Source organism: Typopeltis vanoorti, chromosome 5, assembly GCF_054136105.1.
Source record: "Typopeltis vanoorti isolate ZY-2024b chromosome 5, IOZ_Tvanoo_1.0, whole genome shotgun sequence".
NCBI lineage: Eukaryota > Metazoa > Arthropoda > Arachnida > Uropygi > Thelyphonidae > Typopeltis > Typopeltis vanoorti.
In genome coordinates, this window is record NC_143553.1 from 147,652,620 (window position 1) to 147,673,490 (window position 20,871).

Here is a 20,871-nt window from a genome sequence, read left to right on the forward strand (position 1 = left end):
CACATTACTTACGTAACTCGGGGTGCAACTGTATATCTGATTTATTAACTTCAGTTCTCACATTTATTGCTACAGGTACAGAGATATCCTCCTCACTTGGGTAATACTTTTGAAAAGTGATCACTCGGTAACTACTATTACATCTGAATTGGTCACCTAAATACCATCAGCACCCACTAAGGTTACCTTTCCAAAGTCGTTCTTCCTTTTATTTTCCACGTAGCTAAAGATATCTTTGGGATTACTCCTGATCTCCTTAGCTAGGTCTTCTCATAATGTGATTCAGCTTTTCTTAGTATGCTGGTGACCTTCCTGGCTTGAGCTTTACGTTGCTCATGGTGTACTGATCACCTTTCTCCTTATAAATTCTCCATAACATTTTCTTTTTTTGCAGATCAAGCCTGATGCTACTACTCATCCATCTAATGCCTACCTTGTCTTCCTGACCATGGGAATACATTCTGATATTACCTTCCTCAGATATCTAATGATTATATTTCATGCATTGCTAACATCTTTCCTCTGCAATATGTTCTCCAATGGGATGGCTGTAAGCTCACTCCGAAGCTTGCTATAATTACCTAACATGTAGTTCCTTATATACCCATTCTTAAGAGAGAAATCCACAAATTTTGCAACCTTCCAAGTCCTTATCCTCCCACATGATCGCTCTCACCAGTTGGAAGTAATGAGGACACCTTACTTAGTTCTCTGAACCTATGACCAGATCCAACTATTCAAATAGATCCAGAGTGTTGGATCTATTTGAATAGTTGAATCATTTTTTCTAGTATTTCATCAGTATTTATCTCTTAGGTGTATGAATTCCATTTCTTTTTTGCCATGTGATATTTCCTCCTTCCAATTGATATCACCGTAATTTAAATCCCCAGTAATAATCACTAACCTCTGCACTAATTTGCTGATGTATGAATTCAATATCATCCCCTGTACCCCCTGGCCTATAGCATCAACCAACCGTATATCTGGTTGCATTGGTCACTATTTCACACCAGACCGCCTCAAATGAACTATCATTCACAGGTCTATTCTCTTGATATACTACTTTCTTTGGCTGCAACTCATCAGCTATCATCAACAGTACTCCTCCCCCTGTTTTATCTTCTTTACCCTCCCTGAAAATACTGTACCCATCACATTCAATTCCTGTAACCACATCTTCTGCTGACAGCCAAGTTTCACTAATGTCTACAACTTTTGGTGAGATTGCATTGACTAATGCCAAAAATTTTTTTCCCTCTTATTTCGAATGCTTCTTGCATTAGTATACAAAAATTGCAGATTTCCTTTAGTTCTTGTACCAGCTTTAGAACTGATATATATTCTACTAATTTCAGTAGTCCCCATGCAGATTTTATCCACTCTATTCTTCAAATTATTCTGTAAAAAAAAAAAAAAAAAAAAAAAAAAATTAAACAATAAATATACATGGCAATTTGGGATTTAGCCGACCAAATTGTATTCTTATTGGTTAAACCAAAATAAAAAAATGATGGTACAACATGACAAAATTTCATGCCGGCTGGGGCGTTGCCCAGTTAAACAAGGCTCCCGTTGTTTTTGCCAGGGAACCAGGGCGAACAGCGAAAAGTCAGCTACTGGAACAAATCTGGAAGCAAACCCCAACTCCACATCACCGGAGTTAAAGATTGGTACTATCAACGTAAGAAGCCTGAATGGCAAAGAAATGGAGCTAGCTGAGGAATTAGATAAGTACCAGATCGTCATAATAGGGGTGACTGAAACAAAAAAGACCAAAACTGGTGAGATCTTTCTGAGCAATAAATACAAAATGTTATATTCAGGCAATGACAATCAAGGAAAAGTAGTAGCCATAATATTCAACACAAAATACGAGGCTAATCTTCTTGAATGGCAGTCAATCTCAAGTAGAGTAATGTGGGCAAATATGAGAATGGGGAACTGGACAATGAGACTTATTTGTGCCTATGGTCCCACAGAAGGTTCTACTAAGGTAGAAGTGGAGGAATTTTTTGACGCTTTAGAAAAAGCAACTGACACAATGAAAAAGGAAAAGTTGGTCCTTGTTGGGGATCTAAATAGCAGATTAGGAAATGATTGTGAGACATACAAAAATATTTTGGGAAAATTTGGAGAAAAGAGCAAAGCTAATAATAATAATGGCAAATATCTGTTGGATTTCTGCTCATTGCATGGACTGGTTATTACTAACACCATGATCCAACATAAAAATATGCACAAATTCACATGGAGAGAAGAGGCAAGGAATAAGAAAAGTCTCATCGACTATGTTATTGTTGATAGTGATGTTTTCTCCCTGGTGCAGAACACCAGAGTGTACACAGGATTTGAAATTGGAAGTGATCACTATTTAGTCTTGAGCAGGATAAAATTGAATTTCATATTGAAAAGAATAACATGTAAGAAAGATTTAAAGCGAATAAAAGTTGAGCAGCTCTCAGTGAACTGTAGACTAAAATACAGAAAGATTATTGAAAAGAAAATGAAAGAGTTTGAGAACAGGAATCAAACCTTGGAGATTCATTGGCTTGCCTTGAAGAAAACCCTGATTGATTCAGCCAAAGAGGCATGTGGTGAGGTTGTCTGCAAGGATAGAAAAATCAGAACTCCCTGGTGGACACAGGAAGTTAAAGAGGCAGTGAAGGAAAAGAAGAAAGCATATCAAAAGTTCTTGGCAAATAAGTCAGCTTGTGCTCTTAGAGAATATGGAGACAAATGTAAGAAAACTAATCAGTGTGTAAAACTAGCTAAACAAAAGTCATGGGAGGATTTTGGTAAGAACATAGAAAATAAATATCAAGAAGGTGGCAAAATATTCTGGAGGTTGTTTAAGAAACTTAGGAATGGAAGAAAGAGTGCTGTAAAAGGAGTTAGAGATGATAAAGGTGACATGAAAACAGGAGAAAAAGATATCTTTGAAGTATGGAGTAATTACTTTGAAAAACTGCTAAATGAAACAAGCAGTGATGACAGCACAGTGAAAAAAAAAAAAAAAAAAACACTGACCAGGCATGCAGTCAGGAATACATATCCATACTTGAAGTAAAAAAAAAAAAGCCATCAAAGGCTTGAACTGTGGAAAGGCAGCAGGAGTAGATGATATTTGACCAGAAATGCTGAAGTATGGTGGTATAAAAGTCTTACAGTGGCTGCACTGCATAGTTCAGAAAGCCTGAACAGAGGGACGAATTCCCAATGATTGGAGTAGAGCTCTCATAGTACCCATATATAAAAAGGGAAATAAAACTGAATGTGAGAATTACAGAGGTATTTCCCTACTGAGTGTTCCTGACAAGATCTATGCAAGTATACTTGAGAAATGGTTGAGAAGAATTGTGGAAGAAAAGCTTGAAGAACAAGCTGGATTCAGGCCAAATAGAGGCTGTCAGGATCAGATCTTCACTTTACGACAAATAGTCGAGAAAGCATGGGAATATAACAAAGATCTGTGTTTAAGTTTTGTCGATTTGGAAAAGGCATATGACAAGGTGCCAAGAGAGCTATTCAATATGCTGCAGTTATATGGTGTCAATGGGGCATTATATCAAGCAATACTTAGTCTTTATTTGAGTTGTAAGTTGAGTTGTAAGTCAGCAGTTAGAATTGAAGGAAGTACAGGAAAATGGTTTAATGTTAAATCTGGTGTTAGACAAGGATGTACATTATCCCCTCTGTTATTCATTATCTATATGGATCACATTATGAAGGAAAGTGGTATTAAACCTGATATCAAAATTGGAGATGTTAATGTCAGCTCTTTGCTTTATGCGGATGATGTTATACCTCTAAATAAATCTGCTACAAGTCTGCAAGATTCTCTGACTAAATTGAATAGCTGTTGTAATAGATATGGTATCAAGGTCAGCAATAAAAAGACAAAGACAACGAAAATAGGCAGAATCATTGAAAATGTCAACTGTGTTGTGAATGGAGAACCTGTGGAACAAGTAAAACATTTCAGCTACTTAGACACGATTTTTAGTGACGATGGTAAATTAAATATGGAAATAGACAACAGAATCAGCAAAGCTGGTATGGTGGGAAGTCGATTGAATAAATTCATATGGAATAAGAGAGAATTTAGTCGGAACACTAAATTAGCTGTATACAAGACAGTGTTCAAACCAGTTTTAACTTATGGATCTGAGAGCTGGGTCAGAAGTAAAACACTTGACCAAAGACTTGAGACCGCAGATATGAGAGTCCTGAGAAAGATTAGAGGCGTGAACAGATGGCATCAATGGCAATATATTAAAAATGAGGATATTAGGAAAGAACTTGACATTGTCAGCATCCAGGAATGCATTAGCAGAGCTAATCTCAGGTGGTATGGTCACTTAAATAGAATGGGAGAGGAAAGATTAGCAAAACAAGTGTTCTTTGCCAGGTTAGCACGAAAACGACCCAGAGGAAGACCAAGATATAGGTGGATTGATAACGTACATAGTGCCTTAGACGATAGAAATATAAGATCTGATAATGTTGGAGTCTTGACAAGTAACAGACTGATTTGGAGGAAAATTGTAGATAGGAAGTTAGTAATGATGTAATTTTTTCATGTAGTACTGTCTTATCCTGTACATCCCTTGAGGGTACATGGCAGGAATTTGATGATGATGATGACAAATATACATTCACTGCATAAGTTTCTCTCTCTTACACTCAACCTTTTGAATTTTAGTTTCCCTGCCCAGTTACTTCAATTTGTTCAGAAAACAGCAACTTCTTCAAACTCTTATGACCTTCCATGTTGAGATGCAACCCATCTCTTGCATACAGTTGTCTTTTGCCTGCAAACACACTCCAGACATCAAAAAATTCTAGACCTTTTTTTTTTTGCAATTTCTTGCAATCATATCGTTCATTATCATCGCCCGTCTACTTAACTCATAATTGTCAAAATGAGACAGCACACACACTATCCTCCCTTTGACACTTTTCTTTTTCAGTATCTAACAATGTTCTTAAATCTTTTGCTACCTGATTAACGCTACCACTCGAGTCATTTGTATCCGCCATAACTATAATCTTTTCTATATCATGCCCTCTCTTTATTGCTAAAGTCACTCTCTCGATTGTTTTGCCAGACGAGCACTCCTCAGGCATACCGCTCTCCATACCCTTAATCATTGAATCACCATATATTATACCACTCATGTATGAAGTTAAGGATGTATAACTTCATTCAAACCCAAACAAGCGCCACTCACGGCCTCATTTTCTACACTATTCAGCATGACTCTTCCAGTTTCATTACTTTCCCTCAACACTCTTACTTACTCCCTCACTTTCACATTTAATTTTTTCTAGACTTCTTCTGCTTTCATTCTGTTGAATCCTAATCACTTCCATACTATTCATTACTTCATCATTCTACAAAGACTCTTTCCCTTACTTAATCCTCTTCTAGTTACTTCAGCTAAATTAATCTCCATAGGCCTAATTTCTCTATTCAACGCATTTAACTCAGTCTTAATATCCCGAACCTCCTTACTGAGCACTTCCAATTCCTTTTGCAGGAGATGAAGGTCGCTTTTCATTTTCACGAACTCCTGCCAAAGCTCTTCTGCTATGGTCCCGACGTTTGCTTCCATTCCTAATCGCTCTAATCTATCTAGGCACTAAATATCAGCATTTAAAAAACCAAACTATGAAAATAGGAACAGAAAACTTCACTGCTCAGCTTCGGAACTACAGAAAACTTCTTAATCGAGAACCAATAGAATAAGTAAAGTATTTAAGCTATTTAGTAGGCACAGTTTTCAATGAAGATGGCAAATGAAATTTGAAAATAGACAAGTAGAATAAGCAAAGCTGTTATGGTGAAGAGCCAGTTGAATAAATTTATATGGAATAAGAGAAATTAGCCAAACACCAAATTAACAGTATACAAGGCCATATTCAAACCAGTTTTAAGTTAGGAATCTGTGAGTTGGGTTAGAAATAAAACACTTGATCAAAGACAAGACCACAGATATAAGTCCTGAGAAAAATTAGATTAGTAGAGTGACCAGATGGCATCAATGGCAGAATCATATTAAAAATGAAAATATTAGGAAGGATCTCAACATTGGTTCTGCTAACACATTTTTGAATGCTAAGCAATCTAAGATGGTATTGTCACTTAAATAGAATGGGAGAGAAAAGTTAAAGCAGGTCTTGAATGCCATGAAGATCAAATTAGGTATGCAAGTGAGACCCAGAGGAAGACTAAGTCAGAAGTGCATTAGAAGCACAAAATAATAGATATGACAATATTGACATTTGACAAGTAATAGACTAGTTTGGAGGAAAATTGTAGATAAGAGATTTATTAATAAAAAAAAAAATTTAAAAAAATCTGCTAATGCCTTTTTATTCTAGTATAGGGAGTAGGCGAGGCCATTTAGCCCTATCTAACTTTTGGAGACTGGGTGGGCAGTTCAGTCTCCATTGGTACAATATCCGACTGGCCTATGACTAATTAAGCGACATGCAGTGAAGAGAATAACTCAACACGTGGCGCCATCTCGTGGTCCTCACCCTAACACAATATATTTAATGGCTGAAATAGTGTGGATTCTACGGCCGATTATCTTGAGTTTATGGGACAAAAACTCACTTGCCTGTGCTAGAGATCGACTAACTCGGGAACTAATCGAAAAAAAGCTTAGAAAAATTTCCTCTGGTCGCCAACTAGACTCTATATCAAATCTTCCTTTGTGCGGACAAGCGCTGTGGTGTGCAAACGCCACATCCACTGAGCAGTGGATGTGGAAGATTTATTAATAACGTAAACTTAATCATATAGTGCTGTCATAGTAGTCTGAATACCTCTTTAGGTGTACATATCAGGAAAGTGATATTTTTGGCTTAATGATCTTTACCAGGTATGTGGAGGTGTTTAATAATAGATATGGAAGATCTTGTGTGGATCATTTGAGTACTACGTATTCCCTCAAATGAAGGAAAGGGATGTTACCATCAGGTAGAAAATCCTTTTCTTGTTATTCATCATAGCACATTAATAACCAGAGAGGGTACTGGCAACCCAGTTGCAAAAGATGGTAGCTTTGCAAGTTGGCCTCTCTCTATTAGAACTAATCAATTGCCCTGAAAATGTCAAGAGGGTTGAAATTTTTCTCTAAACTTATCCATGATGTTTGCCCAATGGTTAGTAATGTTGGCTATTAGATTTGTTCTGGAATACTTATTAATAATAGCGAAGAAGCTATCTATTGATGACCGTTCTTTGCAAAAGAATTGAAGTGTTGAGGGTGATAAGTTTTGATTTATCTGCCTTATTTTCAGATTGACTTGAATAGGGGCTTGTTTCCACTGTTGGGTAGATGTCAGACAAGCTTAATCAATAGGAAAGACTATAATTGGATGTTGATCTTTCTGGTGAAGGAACAAATGAGCTATGCAGTGAGTTGTTTATATAGTCAGAGGGTTGCCTTTGTCTGTATAAGTGAGGTTGTATAGTTATCTCAGCTATATAAATTCAATCAGGGCCATTGCATTTAATCATTGTTTGTCCACACTTTTAATGTAGAGATTTTTTTTTTTTTTTTTTGTCATAAAGTTAATTTCACTAGTTTTATTTCTGCTGTAAATTTTCCATACTCAGTCATTGATTCATATATGTAGGTTTCACTCATTCAGTATTTCCTTAGTTTATTTTGTATATTTTTCTGTTAAACTATGGTTTCATTTTCTTATCTATTTTTATTTTTTTAATGATATGCATTATTCTGTTCTGTGTGTGTGTGTGTGTGTGTGTGTGTGTGTGTGTGTGTGTGTGTGTGTGTGTGAGAAATACAAATACATTTTTAAGACTAGTGTACTAGTACTATAGATGAGCTAAGGGTTAGATAATCCCCCCCCCCCTCCCCAAATCAGTAGGGGATAGCCAAACATGGAACTTCTCTTCAAATCACTTTAAACCTAGATCTAATAAGCACAGTATTCTTGCATTGGGCAGTGAAATTCTTAAATGCAAAATGTATTTTTGGAAACTTGGTTGAAAAACATGCAAACACTATTTCATTTTAATTAAAAACTAAACATATAAAAGAACATTGTTAAATTGCCATTCAAAACAGTTACTTCCTCCCTTTTGATTTGTTCAGTGATATGAGGTTTTGTGTTCAAAGCTCCTGAAATTTTTTAATTTTACTTTTATTTGAAATGTTCACTTTTCCATTTTTGGTAAATGTGTTTATCAGGTCATCCCAAAAGTAATGTCATTTTTAGCATTAAGCTTTGAAAGGATATAAAAGATAAACCACTTGCTAAGTTAATCGAGTATATATATATATATATATATATATATATATATATTCTACATTTGATTTAATAATGCTTTTCCAACATTGTGAAAGCTTCATAATGCCATTTCTGTAGAATTCAGGAGGTTTTGGATGCAAAGAAGTTTCATAGGCTTAATTTCAGTGTCTCTAATGTATCATATTATTTTTCATTAATGAAATGTCACAAACTTCAAAATAAGTGGTAATCTGAAGGTATAAAATCAGGAGAATACAGAAGATAGAATATAGAAGCTTTTTTCCAGCCGACTTCCTCAATCTTGGTACAGTAATTCTTGTACTACGAGGGCATATGTTATCATGGTGATAAACAACACCCTTTCGATTGACCAGAGAACACCTCTTTTCTTTCAGTTTTTCATCAAGTTGTTCACAGTGTACTTCATCTCTGATTGTTTGGTTTTGTGGCCAGAGTTCAAAGTGTATAATACTAGCCATTTCCCACCAAATGCTTAACAGATCCTTCTGAGGGTGAAGGTCTTGTTTTGGCTGAGGTTTATTAGCTAGTTTCCCTGAATGAACCCATTGCATTCGCTTAACATTCTTGTAATGTATACACTTTTCATCACCGGTGACTACATGACTCAAAAACGGAGATTGAACCTCTTGAGAATGAAGAGTCGATGTGCTCTCTTCGATTGTTTGTCAGTTCGTGAGGAATCCACTTGCTGAGCTTACACTATTCCAAGTTCTTGCAAATGGCGATGGATGGTTGATGACAATGAATTAAGGTCTTTTGCTAAATCTTCAATAGTTGCATTGGCATTTCTTGCAATAGCGATTTCCAGCATATTATTATCGATAGAGACAGGGTACCCAGAATGAGGAGTCCTAAAATTCCTTTGTTGAAATTTTGTAATCATTGTTGGCACTTGCACAATCAAAATATTATCCCCATACACTTCTTGTGCATTTTTTACAGTGTTAGCAGCATTGTTGCTTTTTTTTTCCTTAAATCACAATGTGCTCTTTAATGATCTCCATAGTAATAAAGGGTTATTTAAGTAATAACTTATGTATGATGTTCTTCTAAGGTGGAATTCCATAAAATGAGGCTGCCTCAGCTTAGCTGTACTTGTAAAGCCTTTATAAATGCATGTATATTCAAGCAGGTACACATTTAAACAAGTACAGTATAAAAAACATCATCATCATCATCAAATTCCTGCCATGTACCCTCAAGGGGTGTACAGGATATGACAGTACTACATGAAAAAATTACATCATTACTAACTTCCTATCTACAATTTTCCTCCAAATCAGTCTGTTACTTGTCAAGACTCCAACATTATCAGATCTTATATTTCTATCATCTAAGGCACTTTGTACCGTATCAATCCACCTATATCTTGGTCTTCCTCTGGGTCGTTTTCCTGCCAACCTGGCAGAGAACACTTGTTTTGCTAATCTTTCCTCTCCCATTCTATTTAAGTGACCATACCATCTGAGATTAGCTCTGCTAATGCATTCCTGGATGCTGACAATGTCAAGTTCTTTCCTAATATCCTCATTTTTAATATGATATTGCCATTGATGCCATCTGTTCACGCCTCTAATCTTTCTCAGGACTCTCATATCTGCGGTCTCTAGTCTTTGGTCAAGTGTTTTACTTCTGACCCAGCTCTCAGATCCATAAGTTAAAATTGGTTTGAACACAGTCTTGTATACAGCTAATTTAGTGTTCCGACTAATTTCTCTCTTATTCCATATGAATTTATTCAATTGACTTCCCACGATACCAGCTTTGCTGATTCTGTTGTCCATTTCCATATCTAGTTTACCATCTTCAGTAAAAATTGTGCCTAAGTAGCTGAAATGTTTTACTTGTTCCACAGGTTCTCCATTCACAACACAGTTGACATTTTCAATGATTCTGCCTATTTTCATTGTCTTTGTCTTTTTATTGCTGACCTTCATACCATATCTATTACAACAGCTATTCAATTTAGTCAGAGAATCTTGCAGACTTGTAGCGGATTTATTTAGAAGTATAACATCATCCGCATAAAGCAAAGAGCTGACATTAACATCTCCAATTTTGATATCAGGTTTAATACCACATTCCTTCATAATGTGATCCATATAGATAATGAATAACAGAGGGGATAATGTACATCCTTGTCTCACACCAGATTTAACATTAAACCATCTTCCTGAACTTCCTTCAATTCTAACTGCTGACTCACAACTCAAGTAAAGACTAAGTATTGCTTGATATAATGCCCCATTGACACCATATAACTGCAGCGTATTGAATAGCTTCTCTCTTGGCACCTTGTCATATGCCTTTTCCAAATCGACAAAACTTAAATACAGATCTTTGTTATATTCCCATGCTTTCTCGACTATTTGTCGTAAAGTGAAGATCTGATCTTGACAGCCTCTATTTGGCCTGAATCCAGCTTGTTCTTCACCAAGCTTTTCTTCCACAATTCTTCTCAACCGTTTCTCAAGTATACTTGCATAGATCTTGCCGGGAACACTCAGTAGGGAAATACCTCTGTAATTCTCACATTCAGTCTTATTTCCCTTTTTATATATGGGTACTATGAGAGCTTTACTCCAATCATCGGGAATTCGTCCCTCTGTCCAGGCTTTCTGAACTATGCAGTGCAGCCACTGTAAGACTCTTATACCACCATACTTCAGCATTTCTGGTCGAATATCATCTACTCCTGCTGCCTTTCCACATTTCAAGCCTTTGATGGCTTTTTCTACTTCAAGTATGGATATGTATTCCTGACTGCATGCCTGGTCAGTGTTTTTTACCACTGTGCTGTCATCACTGCTTGTTTCATTTAGCAGTTTTTCAAAGTAATTACTCCATACTTCAAGGATATCTTTTTCTCCTGTTTTCATTTCACCTTTATCATCTCTAATTCCTTTTACAGCACACTTTCCTCCATTCCTAAGCTTCTTCAACAAACTCCAGAATATTTTGCCACCTTCTTGATATTTATTTTCTATATTCTTGCCAAAGTCCTCCCATGACTTTTGTTTAGCCAGTTTTACACACTGTTTAGCTTTCTTACATTTGTCTCTGTATTCTGTAAGAGTAAAAGCTGACTTATTTGCCAGGAACTTTTGATATGCTTTCTTCTTTTCCTTCACTGCCTCTTTAACTTCCTGTGTCCACCAGGGAGTTCTGATTTTTTTATCCTTGCACACAACCTCACCACATGCCTCTCTGGCAGAATCAATCAATGTTTCCTTCAGAGTTTGCCACTGAATCTCCAAGGTTTGATTCCTGTTCTCAAACTCTTTCATTTTCTTTTCAATAATATTTCTGTATTTTAGTCTACAGTTCACATCTGAGAGCTGCTCAACTTTTATTCGCTTTAAAACTTTCTTACATGTTATTCTTTTCAATATGAAATTCAATTTTATCCTGCTCAAGACTAAATAGTGATCACTTCCAATTTCAAATCCTCTGTACACTCTGGTGTCCTGCACCAGGGAGAAAACATCACTATCAACAATAACATAGTCAATGAGACTTTTCTTATTCCTAGTCTCTTCTCTCCATGTGAATTTGTGCACATTTTTATGTTGGAACATGGTGTTAGTAATAACCAGTATAAAAAACATTACTTTTGAAATGACCTGATATATAACTAGCTGCTAATAATTCAATTCATAAAATTTCAATGGATCACTAAAGGTTCACTTTTAATAATAATAAATAGTTCAATGCTCTGAAATCCCAAAACATGTCTGTGTTCATGAGTACATTCTGTTGATGCATGACCAGAGAATGTGTTTCTCATATTTCACTGCTTGCATGATGTATCTTGCTATCTGACATTTGAGGTGGTTCTGATCTCTTGCAAGAAAGAGCTCACCCCTCTCACCTTTAGTAATACTGTAATATCCAAACACAATCAGATATCTCTTCTTTGGGCTGACATGCACCTCCTGATCTTTCCTGTCACATGTACTCTTTTTTGCACACGACACTACTTCACAGCTGTTAACTCTATACAAAGCTCAAATGTGCCCTGCCATGGAATATTGCTTCCATATTTGGAGTGGTGAACCAAAATCCTCCTTTAAGATTGCTCAATTCTATTCAGAAGAGGGCAATCCAGCTAATTAATGATCCCTCTTTCACCGACGTTCAGTTTCTGCCTTGCGCCTCTCTTGCAGATATGTTCATGGACAGTACGCTGCTGAATTAGTCACTATTATTCCTCTTCTCTCCTACAAAATCATTAAAACAAGAGCCATTGCTAACCAATCCCTTTTTACATCTTGAAACTCACCACAGTAACTTCACTGCCTCTTCTTCCTTTTGATCTACTTCTGTCCTTTGGGAGAGTGTTTCCCACTCTGACTTCTACAAAGATCACAATTCTCTGCTGTTCAAGCAAAATGTGAATGGATTCCTCCTTTCTTCTATTCCTCTTATCGACATATGACACTGATGTGCTATAGGTCTTGTGGCCTTTCGTGTGTGGATCAGATTTAAAAAAAAAAAAAAAACTACTTGAAGAAATGAATTAAGTGCACATATATTATCTGTTCCATGGTGCAATGTGCTGTAGTTTTAGTGCTATTTGTTGCCATGTATAAACTCTGCATTAATAGGTATAGCGACCTGTAAAAATTGATGTTACTTCTTTCTAAACATTGTGCTATGTATGATTGTTTGTTGCTTTATTATTTTAAATATGTTAACTGAAATTAATTGCAGTTAATTTGCATAATCAAAAAATTATGCCTAATTCTGAAGTTGACTAGAACTTTTAAAAAAATGAATTAAAAATTTTTTTTTGAATAATTTTAAAATGCTCATTTTTAAACAAACATGAGTAAATTACTTTATTTCTTTAACTTGGTTTTTACATATCTTGCAGTTGTACTGGCTCGCCCATCATCTGATGGAACTGATCATGCAAATTCAAATGAAGAAGTAATCACAAAGCCTAATCCATCTAATGGAAAACAGCAACGACAACTTCCAGACACACAAATTATTTCAGAAATATCCTTTCTTGAGAAACTGGGGTCTGGAATGGAATTATTTCTTGAAACAAGTTTTCGCAGATGGGGTAATTTTGTTGCTGGTCGTCCACTTGTTGTTATTGCCTTATCAATCATAATCAGCTTAGTTCTTGCATCTGGTCTTCTAGTTCGCTTTACTGTAACTACTGATCCTGTTGATCTATGGGTGTCAGCCTCCAGCCAGGCAAGGCAGAATATGGAATATTTCAATAAACATTTTGAGTAAGTCTGAAGATTATTTTGATATTATACCATAATTTTTATATTTGTAATAAAGGCATGTTGAGATGGAAGAAATATTGTCACTGGTATGCAAAAGCTCCTCTCCCCCACCTATTCAATTCTTGCATTCAGCAAACCAGCTGTTCTCATTTGAATTTCTTTCATCAACAGGAAGTTCTAAGTCAAGTTGCTGTTTTTATATATATATACTAGGGGGCCCCTGATTCCCCCCCCCCCCTCGAGTTCTGGACTGGTAGGTTCTCCTCGAATTTTGAAGACTCGACACTCCGGGTAGCCCCTGAGTTTCAAAACATTTCAAAGAACTTGACAAAAAACGTGACACAAAAATGTTACAAAAAAGCTTATCATTTTATATTATAGAGTAGATATATACTTCTTTTTGCTTGCTTTTTTATTTCCATAATTTTTCTCTCTCATCTATTTAAAATTCCCATTTTTCTGAACCACCATCATCAGAATCTTACTCTGTTAGTGTGCACTGTGACCTCTGGGTTGGCTTTTGGATTCATATATTCTATGTATTATGGGAAGACCAGTTTTTGACCTTTTATTGATACTAAGCCAATTGATATGAAGTCAAGGTGCTATATGCCAGTAGTCTGGTTGTGAAGATATTTCGTGCACAAACTTTGTTTGTCTAGGTATAGGATTAAAACAAGAATATAATTTCTTGTCTATTATTATAATTTACTTGATTACCAAGCAAAAAGCTTTCTACAACCATCTCTGATCTTGAGTGTTAAAAAATAATGGTGATACTCCATTTTGCTACTTGTACATGGAAGATGACTTCTGCATTGTTTTCACCTCAGTACGTCTTGGCTCCAGCTATGCATGTATGTCCAACTGTCTCCCAGGTGAAGACCACATGCTCACTTTCTCCAAGTTCAGGCAATGTAGCTAGATTGGTTAGTGTCAAGTTCTGATGCTATGATCAAATCCAGCACTCTTGAACTTCACATCCTTTTTTTTATTTTTGAGTCTGATTTGCTCCAAGTATGTTATTCCTCACCTATATCCAAATTTGTTATATTAGATAGTTGTGGAGTAAGATAACAATATATTTAATGAAAAAAAAAAAAAAAAAAAAAAAAATTTAGTAAAAACATAATTATATGCAACAAAGAATAATTGAATGGCCATTTTAAGAATTACATAAATGAGCTCAGTAATATTCTTTCATACTCTGATGTTCACAGTTAAATTCAATACTGAAAGATAACAAGAAATACTTTATATAAAACTGAACTACCATAGAAATTTGTATATCTCAGCTAAAAGATCTGTAGTCTCACTTGGCCATGTAGACATTTCCTTTGCAGCATCTATTTTATCACTGTTCAGTAGTATTATTATTGAGAGAGACCTTCAGGGAGTCAGGGACTCATTGAGGGAGGCTACACACTATATGCACCAGCTATCATACTTATTCTGAATTCATTCACACTGCTTGTACACACACCATCCAATGGCAAACCATTTCAATTACATACCACCCTATGAGAGAAAAATCTAGCCCTCACCCCTTAATTGCCCCACCTCTTGTCCTTTCTCCACCCTCCATAAAATGAAAAATTCCATTAACTGAAATCATGTAGGACCCTTTCAGAAGGTTGCATGTCTCAGTCATATCGCCCCTCGTTCTCCTGTTTGCTAGTGTCTGCAGTCTACAAATTCTCACTCTGTCTTCATTATCAGTATTCCACAATCCTGATATTATTTTTAACACACTGATATGTTGTTCATGCTAGGCATTTATTATAAATATAAATTTACACTTGAATTTGTCTGCAAGCTTATGAGGTGTTTTTTTATAGCACAAGAAGGTTCCAAGTGAAATGTACTATGAATTTCTAATATTGTAAGTTGAGTTGCTTTTTCACCAGGTGATGTACCAGCCTGATTATTATTTTTTTTTAGGTTATGCATTTTGTAAAATGTCATGGAATTATATCTTGATTAACATGTTTTGACAAGTCTAAGCAATTAGAAAGTTTAAGACCACAAGTCAAATTTTTAACTTAAGTGAGGGGGGGGGGGGATAAAATGCACTTAAATGCTACTCTAACTTTAAATTCCTGTCTATCATAACTCCAAGATTTTCAGCTTTGTCACTTACTTGAAGCTTAATTCCATTAATAGAATGTGCCATTGGATATATTATCACACCGAAGTGCATAACTTTATGCTTGCTGATATTGAATTGACAGCTATTATCACTTTCTCACACTTCCAGTCCAACCCTGTAAATGCTATATATCAGTAGCATCACAGACTGCCCTGCCTCTGTGTCATTAGTAAACAATTGAAGATCTCAGGTCCTTTCCGATATCATTGATATGTAGATTGAACAACAATGGTCTAAGGACTGATCCCTTGGACACACCACTGGTGACCTTAAATCTGTGATTCACATCCCCATAAACTATTTTCTGATGCATGTCCATCAGCCACTCTCTTACCTGAGTGAATAGTTTAAATTCCAGTCCCATATTCTCCAGTTTATGCAGTGGCCTTCATGTGATGTCTTATCAAATGCCTTAGCACAGTCCAACATCATATCATATCCATTCTCTTTATCCAACTCAACAGAATCAGCAAAGCTGGTATGGTGGGAAGTGAATTGAATAAATTCATATGGAATAAGAGAGAAATTAGTCAGAACGCTAAATTTGCTGTATACAAGACAGTGTTCAAACCAGTTTTAACTTATGGATCTGAGAGCTGGGTCAGAAGTAAAACACTTGACCAAAGACTAGAGACTGCAGATATGAGAGTCCTGAGAAAGATTACAGGCATGAACAGATGGCATCAATGGCAATATCATATTAAAAACAAGGATATTAGGAAAGAACTTGACATTGTCAGCATCCAGGAATGCATTAGCAGAGCTAATCTTAGGTGGTATGGTCACTTAAACAGAATGGGCGAAGAAAGATTAGCAAAACAAGTGTTCTTTGCCAGGTTGGCACGAAAATGACCCAGAGGAAGACCAAGATATAGGTGGATTGGTATGGTACAAAGTGCCTTAGATGATAGAAATATAAGATCTGATAATGTTAGAGTCTTGACAAGTAACAGACTGATTTGGAGGAAAATTGTAGATAGGAACTTAGTAATGATGTAATTTTTTTTTCATGTAGTACTATCATATCCTGTACCCTCCTTGAGGGTACATGGCAGGAATTTGATGAATAAGTTGCTCAGAGATTGACCTCCCTTAAGTAAACAAATGCCCTTGTGAAGTTTTTTTTTTTATATATACACCCATATTTGTATGAAAGTTCTTACTAATATCTCTAAAATTTTCACAATTGCTCCAGAGATACTGATTGGTCAATAAACATATCAAAATTTGCGCCACTATTGTGCAATGGGATCATACTGTTGTGCCGTTCTACCTAGCTTCAATTTATGTTGGTTAGTTAATCTTATCTTTACCTCTTTAATTTCCGTTATACTTGTTTAGTTGTTGATTGAATATAAATCATCTGAATATAAAGAAATTTATATTATATGGGCCACCTTATATTCAGATTAGTTTTTTAAAAAAATATAGAGGAATCAATCATTAACTATACTCATATTATCTCTTTATCTTCAGGCCGAGGTTATTGCTAATGTTTAAGGCTTCCGCAAAAGTCCAATTAAATTTGAGCGGTGCAATGAAAGAAAATCAGGCAAACACCAAGTTTAACTCAACAAAAGAAAACATTTAATGTAGAAAAGTACAATATATACATTTAAGTATGACTATCTGCAAAAGGTTATCTAATTAAAATATAACAATTCACGTTCAGACAATATCTTCTCAATTAGGTTTGAGGATCATGACTAATGTTAACAATTGTTAATTCATAAAGCATTAGTATTTCTCAGACATATTTCTCTGTCCAACTGGATGAATCATATCATAAATATATTAGCTCAGTTTAAAGTATTCAGAAAAATTGCAATCCATAAATTATTTATGGATCCATAAATCCATAAACATTTATTTATCAGTTCTTTATGTTCGGTCAAACAAATTGAAAATAGTTCTTAAAAGTTCGACCTTCCAAATGTTACATTAATTAATCTTATGACAGGCTACACTTTATTCTTTCTCAGTCAGCTAACATTTAATAGAACAACATGACACATCACTTGGAGGGGAAAGTACTTCAGTACATCTAACATCTGACCATTAATCAACATAACACCACAGCTAAGGTCAAAATATAGCAGACAGAGTTAACAGTTATAGCCTCACAGGTTACAGGAAGGACAACTCTTACTAGGTTAGGTTACTGCTTCTACACATAGAATTCGCTTAGGCACACTTGAAATTCTTATTGACTTTTTACTTTATGGCAACACAATATTAAAGAAAACTTCAACTATAATAATTGAATTATAGGCACAAAAATACACAAGTCTTGATGCACTTGTTTTTAGTTATCTACTAATTCCTTATTTCCTTCTATGTATTAACTTCTGTTCTGCACTATTCTTTCACTAAACATTTGGAAAATATTGTGGTATCAGAACTCCCATAGAAGTAATTCAAAATGCCTATTAATTCCCGGTCCCTTCGTAATCGATTTACGGCATATATCAACTCTCCTACTGTCACACACAACCGGTCTCAAAGTCTTCTCCCCTACTTACTTTCGTTTTCCAATCAACTATGTTCTTTCTTCCTGCCATAATCTGGTTCTAACCAGTTCAGCTTATATCCACTGGCTTCTCTGTTTATACACAGTAGCTCACATTCTCAGCACGAGCTAACTAAAATAAAATTTTTTCCTTGACAGTGACCAATCAAATCTCATTAGCAGAATTGTTTACATCACTCTTACATACAGAAATAATAATAAAAAAAAAAAACATATGAGAGTTCATTTAGGATATATTTAAAAGTTATTTAAAAAACTTATACAGAATAAATAACGAAATAAAATTACAATTATTATTACAATAAAAATTTAACACTAAGTGTTTAATTTACAATTTACATTGGAGCAAATTCAGCTCAGGAAATACAATACATGTTAAATCATGAAGTATTAGTAAATCACAAAATTCTTCTTTCACAATTTAACAATACGTTCTTTCCATTTCGGTGGGATCGTTTTTTTTTGGAAAATAAAAATGCAACTTCATTTTATACACATTTGGCACGAACATATCAGATCAATAGCTTCCTCAACTTCAAAAAAAAAAAAAATGCAGCATTCTTCCAACAAGATATATTACACCCACTGAGCTACTAACCTTATAAATCCCATATCTGCCATTCTTAGAATACTGTTCACACACTTGGGGCAGTGCACCAAAAACACATTCCTTAGAAATTCTTGATGCTGTCCAAAGGAGCAATTTGGCTCATAGATGATCCTTCCCTCACAGTCTCACTTACTGCTATCTCATAGATGCAATGTTTTAGCTATATCTCTTCTGCTTCCATGGTCAATGCTCCAGTCAATCACCAAACATAATTTCTCCACTTACTGTTGCACCACCATTGTGCAATGGTGGTGCAACAGTAAGGCCTGTTAAAACAAGAACAGCAGCTGTCCAACATCCTTTTACATTAAATTCATTGCACTTGCTTGTCCTCTTCCACGTTTATTCCATCTATCTCTATCCTCTGGAACAGCCTTCCCCATGATATCTTTCCCAGCAATTTAAACCTGCAGCTTTTCAAGAAGAATGTGAGTAGGTTTCATATTTCCCAACTTATATCTGCACATCACACACCTAGCACTGATGTCCTATAGGTTTTTGTACTTCGCTTGTATGTGGGATAAAATTCATCATCAAATTCCTGATATGTATCCTCAAGGGGGTGTACAGGATATGATAGTACTACATGAAAAATTTACATCATTACTAACTTCCTATCTATAATTTTATTCTAAATCAATCTATTGCCTATCAAAACTACAACATTATCAGATCTTTATTCTATCGTCTGAGGCAGTGCTTCCCAAACTTCTGGATGTCAGGGCCCCCTTTGCAAAAATTAAAATATTTCACGGCCCCCCTCGAAACAAAATCGTAATAGAGAGATATATATTATTATAATATTTATTGTATTTATATTCAATACAAAACATACACAGCGAATATTGCAAAAATCAAATGCATATATTACATTTTTTGCCTCTTACCGTTTGGTTCTGAAGACGATGCGGGCTGTTCTGATAAAATATGAAATACTGTCCTTTTTTTGGGTCTGTTTCTGCTTCTTCTGATTGGTCGCTGGAATTTTTTTATTTTTTTATCAGCCATTTATCCATCTCGGGGTTAAAATTTTTAACGTAGAATAGATCAAATAATATCACCACTTACCGATACTGGCACACCACAGACTGCTAACATGAAATTAGTGAATATTACCTGAATAAGGGAATCCTCGGACCAGGAATATTTTCTCTTTTATGACTTTTCTCCCTCTACGGTAATTAAGCCTAATGCGAAACAGACAGCAAAGGCAGGTTATTAAAACGTGCATATGATTGGTGCGGTATTAACAAAAGATCGTGCAACCGAAAGATAAAAGCATAGCTGACAATTGAGTTGAAATGCTAACTCTCTTCAAGCGAATTCCATATGTGAAACTACCATAACATTCATTTTATATATATATATATTACTTAGTTTTAACACTTTTACGAATTTTAACACGTTCCACTGAATTTTATTGCTGCCTTGGGAAATCGAACTCGCACACGCATCTAATTAATAACAATAGTTTTTAGTTAGATACTGTGTTTGTCCATGCAACATATGGTTTTGTTTCAGTCTATACAGCATAGTTTCTGTATGAGGGACATGAGATTCATTAATTAGTGTTTTTATCCCAGTTGTCTCTAATTGAACTATTTGTTGAGAAATATATTACACAGACTCTTCATACCTTATTCACTGGCATAATAAAAGTACTTGTTTTTATTGCCTCTGCAGTATAGTGGCTGTTAGGGAGGGTGTGTTGTTTACCACTGCAAGCAGTTACTATCTCCCCACATTAACTTAAGCTTTTTTCATGTGTGAAGTATATGCGAAACTTTTATTGGTAACAGAAAACTAGCTCGGATGACAGTGATAATATAAAATGAGTTTTGATATGTATATAAAGTCAATATCAACAGTCCCTGATTACGAACGTGTGATGAAAGGGACAGGAAGATTTGGAGCTTCCCTGGAGAGCATTCGAAGTAAATACAATTAACCACTGCTTTGAAATGAAACATATGAATAAGCAATATTTACTAATATTCATTAAGCGCGAAGCAAAGTTTGTGAA

At 35.4% G+C, this 20,871-nt stretch overlaps 1 protein-coding gene across 1 annotated transcript in view; it reads left to right on the forward strand.

Annotated features, from left to right (window-relative positions):
- LOC150106928 (NPC intracellular cholesterol transporter 1-like) overlaps nt 1-20,871 on the forward strand; it is a 920,722-nt gene that overhangs the window by 198,904 nt on the left and 700,947 nt on the right. The window contains exon 7 of the mRNA XM_090393507.1: nt 13,190-13,559. Within this exon, the coding sequence (XP_090249633.1) occupies nt 13,190-13,559 (370 nt within the window). The remainder of the gene's footprint in view (nt 1-13,189; nt 13,560-20,871) is intronic.